The sequence below is a fragment of the Gavialis gangeticus genome, unplaced genomic scaffold (genome assembly GCF_001723915.1).
Source record: "Gavialis gangeticus isolate Ggan-Ray unplaced genomic scaffold, GavGan_comp1, whole genome shotgun sequence".
NCBI classification, from domain to species: Eukaryota; Metazoa; Chordata; order Crocodylia; family Gavialidae; genus Gavialis; species Gavialis gangeticus.
The window spans coordinates 15,467,657-15,474,055 of NW_017728997.1; the positions used below are offsets into that span (position 1 = coordinate 15,467,657).

The window sequence follows — 6,399 nt, forward strand, 5'->3', positions numbered from 1 at the left end:
GGGCTGCAGGGGGGGCGGGGTGCAGCAGAGCCCTGACACGGCCTCTCGCAGACATGGCCCCGTTCTACGAGGCGCTGTGCAAGTCGCTGGACTGGCCCGTGGATGCAGAGCTGCTGGGCAAGATGAAGAAGGCCAACGAGGAGGAGCTGGCGCGGCTGGACCACGAGCTGGAGGATGCCGAGAAGATCCTGGGCGAGAGTGAGATCCGCGATGCTATGATGGCCAAGGCCGAGTACCTGTGCCGCATCGGGGACAAGGTGCGAGAAGTCCCATCTGTCCATCCCCCCCCGGCAGGCACTGGTTGGGGCGTGCCCCCATTGGGGAGAGCGGGCGACAGACTCCCCGCCAGGACGGGGGAAAGCTTTGGGTCTCGAAATGTATTGCGGAGAACGGTTTTGTCCCGTCCCCTTGAAAGCACCTTCCTGTTCAGTGCCAGTTGAGAGGCCTTCCTTCCTTACCCCTTCTGCACATCCCCTCCGATCCCGGCTTTGAGCTGCATGGGTTGGCACCCTCTCCTGGACAGTGACTTCGTCCTCGCAGCCTCCTTACGTGGGGACGTGTTGTCTTGCTAGGAAGGAGCTCTGACGGCTTTTCGTAAGACATACGACAAAACTGTGGCGCTGGGGCATCGCCTGGATATCGTTTTCTACCTCCTGAGAATTGGCTTGTTCTACATGGACAACGACCTCATCACGCGCAACATCGAGAAAGCCAAGAGGTACCGTTTGCTCCCGCACCCCTGGGGCCAAGCAGCGCAGAAAGGGGTTTGTGGAAGAAAGCTCCTGGTAGGAAGTGGCTTTGAAGATGGCTTTTGAGTAGTCTTATTGATAGCGTGCCGGCAGCAAGCAAAGTTACCCAGAAATTGCATTTCTGGATGATTTCTGCTATGCTGCTTATTGAGAAAGCTATGGTTTTAGCTACAGACATAACAGAGCTGTGTCTGCAGACTGGGGGTGACAGATGTACGTGTGAACCCATCATTGCAGCAATAAAGATTATGTATTTATTTTTAAGTTGAAGCTTGAATTATGCAGAAATGTGGCCCCACTCATCAAGGAGAGTCTCCCTCCTGCTGACCGCAGCATTGCCAAAGCGCCCATTTTTGCAGCGTAGTAGGAACCACCACTGAAACGTCACGCACTCTCGTGTTGTTAAATCCATCGCTTTGCTGTACTCGTTTCCTGTAATGAAACAAGCACTTTTGTCTGTTTGTTTTAAGCCTCATCGAGGAAGGAGGAGACTGGGACAGGAGAAATCGCCTAAAAGTCTACCAGGGCCTTTACTGTGTAGCTATTCGGGACTTCAAGCAAGCAGCAGAACTCTTCCTTGATACAGTATCAACGTTTACATCCTATGAGCTGATGGACTACAAAACATTTGTAACGTATACTGTCTACGTCAGCATGATCGCGTTAGACAGGCCTGACCTTAGAGAGAAGGTAGGTAAAAGCAGATGACTCTCCTGACTCAAATAGATCTCGTTTTTTAAGACTATTTATCTCCTGCCCGAGGCTAGTAGTGTTTAAACCTTCTGTTTCGATTACTTTTAGGTGATTAAAGGGGCAGAGATTCTGGAAGTGTTACATAGTTTACCAGCAGTACGACAGTACCTCTTCTCCCTGTATGAATGTCGTTACTCCGTCTTCTTCCAGTCACTAGGTAAGAGCAGATGGTTTTCATACATCAGTATCTTTCCCCTGTGCTAGTCCTGTAAATGGCTTGCCTCAAATTAACACGGGTTTTGTGACAGCCGTGTTGTCAAACCGCTTCTAGAGAAAACCATCCGTTGCCAAATACAGCTTTCCCTTTGCAGCACAGCATGGCTACTTTAAAGTCTGCTGCTTTTTTGCCAATATGTTTATTGTGTACAATACCTTGCTTTGAAAATGAACATTCTGCAAAAGCTTAGAGGCTGCTCCTTCAAAAAATGTAATCTATTTACAATACCGTGGGCTGCAGGGTGGGGAAAGCGACCACAAATTCTGTAGCTCAGTTCTTAAAAAGTTGAAATTGCCAGTGCCAGTTTCAAAGGAGAGATTTCGTAGCCAGCTGCTGCCATGGCCTTTCTGATCCAATTTCTATGCAGAGTGGTGAAGTAAAGAAAAAACTTAATCTCTTCTGTATTCTGGCCAGTTTTCATGCCACTGGGTTTTGCTTCATCTAGGAAAACATGGTATAGGGGCAGCAAAAATAAGATTACTTTATTTTTGGGAAGACCAGATCTGAAAGGATTCTTGGCAGCCAGAAGCCAGCTAGTGCAAGTCTGGCTCCTGAAATACCTCAAGTTAACAGCAGGCTGGTCTTCCTCTGAATACTTGTATTTTTAGGAAAGCTTTATTACAATAACCACACACCAAGTTGTAGCTTGTCTTTCATTATAACCCTGAGGCATGCAAGGATCCAAGATAACTACCTCTCATGTCATATTGCTTATTTATCTGTATTACCCATTTGGTTTGCTTAAGCAGGAAAAGATCAACACCTCCCCTACCCAGAGTGTATGGATTACAGTTGTGATCTTTATCTTTTCAGCTGTCGTAGAGCAGGAGATGAAAAAGGATTGGCTGTTTGCACCTCACTATCGGTATTACGTTCGAGAAATGAGAATCCATGCCTACAGCCAGCTCCTAGAGTCTTACCGATCGCTGACACTAGGGTACATGGCAGAAGCCTTTGGAGTTGGCGTAGAATTCATAGATCAGTAAGTTACGGGAACTGTGCAAGTCAAGAGACTAGTCACTGATCATTTATAAAGTGATTTGTTCACTGTTAAAAAAAATTCTGTCCTCTTTCTCACTATCTTCGGCTTACACAGACCATAAACAATCCAGGCTTGTGGCACAAAGTTTTTTTTTAACTAGCCTCAAGGTTTAGTAAAGAAACCAGTTTACTCACAGTCTGTAAAAGCGATTGTCCCACGTTTCCCTTATGCTCTGGGTTGCATGGGAAGCTATTTGATACTCAAATGAAGCATCATTGGTTCTTTTAAGTATAGCACAAATAAATTTTCAGATGGAAGTGGATACATTTGAATTAGGGGAGATAAGAACAATATGTATGTTGTGGAAGAGTATTTGTTAATGAGTAACTTGTTTCTTTTTTACCATATATGTCACTTGTCCCTGTCCTGCCATTCTTTTCCACCACAATATTTATGTTCTTTTCCTTCCCTGGCTCATCTTTCTCCACATTGGCATTTACTAAGTATATTTTGTCCCCCTTTGCTCAGAACATGAATGGTATATAAGCTATCAACACTAGTTTGTTGCATTAGGATGGCTTTTAAAAATTTGCTGGGCCAGAAACAAAGCTAATCTCACCAGCAGTCTGTTAAGTAAATAATCCAGCATGTAGTAGAATATTAGAAAATGGCATCAGTTTGTATAAGGTTTTTTTTAAAGAAAGAAAAGCATTTGCTGAGATAAAACTTCCCGTGGGTGCACTAGAAGCCTGGCCTGAGTAGGGAAGGCTGACCAGAGGTCCTGCTCCAGTATAGGAGGGTGGTCATGCTAGCTTTGAAGTAGTTACAATACACACAGCTCTTAATTTAGGTGGCTTCCCTCACTCAGATCTGTTGCACATTACAGTGCTGGATATTCATGCGTTGTGCAACATGTAGACAAGTAGAACCCCACTCTTCAAAGATCCAGACCAAAGGGAAGGGGCAGTTTAAAAGCAAAGGGAGTAAATGAAAAGAGAGGCATTTTAGACCTTAGACATTTTACCTAAGGTCTAAAATGCCTTTCTGTAATCCTACTGGGAATCAAATTCAGCTGTTTCTTCAAAAGTGGAATATGATGGGAACATTGCCCGAGCTGCTGAGTTATCTATATCTTTACCTTGTATTTATCTTTCTTTTTAATTTAGGGAGCTTTCAAGATTTATTGCTGCTGGGCGACTACACTGCAAAATAGACAAAGTAAACGAGATAGTAGAAACCAACAGGTACAGTATCTGTCTCTAGAAACTGCTGGTGTTTAAATCTGTGCATTCTAGCCAGTTATTAGATTGATAACTCATGGTATAAAATGTCCTCTCTCAATTGCACTTTTTTTCTTTTTTTTTTTTAATCATCTATAGGCCCGATAGCAAGAACTGGCAATACCAAGAAACGATCAAGAAAGGAGATTTGCTGCTAAACAGAGTTCAGAAACTTTCCAGAGTAATTAATATGTAACTTTTTTTTAACAAGGGAATGCAGAACTTCAGAAGTTCAAGGCCATTTTGCAAGTAATCTCCGAGTATGTTGTATACTTGGTATACTGTAAGCCAAGAAAATTACAAGCGAGACATAGGTAGGGTTTTTACGGTGTTCTTCATTATGTACACAACTGAACTGTATAAATGTCAGATTCATGTTTGTGGACCAGTTCATTTATTAAATGTATAATACAGTTGATCATCTCTTGTAGTGTGTTGTATTCATTGTACAACGTTTCTTTCTATACTGGCCTTCTAAACTTAGTGGAGCCAAGATCCGTGAGGTAAGAACTAGTAGTAGGCCTAGAATCACCTGGGGTTTTTTTGGGCGCAGATAAAGAGATTGCCCAAACCATTTAGTAGAAAAGGGTACGTTTCCGTGGGATCCAAAGGCTGCACCATGCAGACAGAACTCTGCCTCCATCTCCTGCTCTTTGCCTGTCATCACTTCACAACAAAGTGGACAACTGAATGAACATGGGGAGGGTTGGGACAACTGTGTTAGTCGCATGGGTTGTCATTCTGGAGATGCATCAATTGAAGGAAAAATGTGAACCATGTGCACATAAAGGACAGGAAAGCCCTAGCTATTTGTAACAGTTTGTGATCTGTTGAGACAATTTGTGGGTATTTTGTGATTGCTGTCCTTTCCAGTACTGGAATCCCAGTTCCCACTTCATTGCTTTACCTCCTGCGGTAAAATATAGCATATTTCAGATTCGTCTTCTAAACCTTAATTTGCATGGGGCACCCTTCCTCAGTGGAAAAGAATCGCTGCCCTTCTGAGTAGGTGAAGCAGAGCCCTCCAGGGAACCCCATCAGGGCTCCTAACCTGACAAGTCAAGCTCAGCTGATAACAAGGCCACCTTGTACGATGTTTCCAGGGACCAGATGAAGCTGTAGAGCCCCTCAGCATTGTCCATTTGGTTACGGAGTTAAACTGCACAAGTAAATAAACATGAGAGTTCCACTTAGATTTTATGTCTTCCCAGATGTATTTAACACGGCAAGGGAGAGGGCAGAACCTCACACTCGACAGACGCTGAGCTATAGCACTTCATTTACCCAAGTGAGACATCACTGTTATTTTACCTTGCTTAAAAGCAGCAGAAAAACACCAGATGCATATCCTTTGCGCCACATGGCCATACCAGACTATTCTGTAGGTGGAATCAAGATTCCTAATGCATGATAAAGGCTGTATGTGAAGACTCAACTGCTCTTGATTTTTTGTTCTTTCCAAAAGTGAAAGCAAACAACATGCAATACAGCAAAAACTTGTCAGAACACAGGGCAGCCTGGCATGTCTCTGTGAAATAGCGCTGCTGAGTGTTCACAGCCTAAATACGCTCACACCTTCCCAAAAATAATTCTGTCTCCAACGGCCTGGGATAATTCACTCCTGCAAGGTGCCTTGATAGCAATATCCACTCAAACATAATCGCACTAGAGACAAGTACATTCTGTCTCTAATTCTCCCTTCCCTCGCTAAAGATCCCCAACCCTTGTTCATTTGTTTTCCTCAGCAGAAGACCTAGTGACCTAATCCAATGCCTGTGGCAAGAGCCGAAACAGTCCGTACCTGGCTGATTTAAAGCTTTCAGGACATCTTGAGGCTTTCAACTATACCAAAGGGTTGCTGACACAGGTGGCGTTGAGAAATCCTGGCCAAGTGCATTGCCTTAGAAAGCCACAGCTGCCTAGATTCCGAGAGCAACAGTGCGTTACGCTGTTCACCTGCAAGAGAAAAATAAAAGTTGCTAGACAAGTCTTTCAAACAGCCAGTGGGAAAGCTTGGGCTTTCCCTTTCCCCAGAGAGCAAATGTGTCATGGGCACTGCAGAGGATTTCTGGCAGTAGGGAGGCTGGGGTGTGGGGCGAGCCTTCTTGGCAGGCGTGGCAGAAATCAGTCCATGCCCTTCCCAAGTGCCACTGCAATCCCTTCATCTGCTTCCTGCTCTGTCTGTTGCCATGCTGAGCTTTGCTTTACATCCTTCAGTGTAGGCAGCACCCTGTGCCTTTTCTCCTTCTCCTTGCTTTTAATACCTCTCCAGAGGCTTGCAGTCAGCAGCCAAGTGGCACCTGTTCTTTTGTTAACTCAGTCCCAACATGGCCCTCAATGTGCTTTCTCCAGCCAGGACCACATGAGGTTTGACCACATTGACAGGCTGTAACCTACCTACCCACTCTCCAGCCAAGA

General features: G+C 44.7%; 1 protein-coding gene across 1 annotated transcript in view; it reads left to right on the forward strand.

Moving 5' to 3' along the window:
• The window catches only part of PSMD6 (proteasome 26S subunit, non-ATPase 6), a 5,446-nt gene extending 1,044 nt beyond the window's left edge, over positions 1-4,402 (forward strand). The window contains exons 2-8 of the mRNA XM_019504815.1: positions 52-257; positions 573-718; positions 1,220-1,439; positions 1,551-1,659; positions 2,533-2,701; positions 3,868-3,945; positions 4,081-4,402. Coding sequence (XP_019360360.1) covers positions 52-257; positions 573-718; positions 1,220-1,439; positions 1,551-1,659; positions 2,533-2,701; positions 3,868-3,945; positions 4,081-4,177 — 1,025 coding nt within the window. The 3' untranslated portion in view covers positions 4,178-4,402. The remainder of the gene's footprint in view (positions 1-51; positions 258-572; positions 719-1,219; positions 1,440-1,550; positions 1,660-2,532; positions 2,702-3,867; positions 3,946-4,080) is intronic.
• The last annotated feature ends 1,997 nt before the right edge of the window (positions 4,403-6,399 follow it).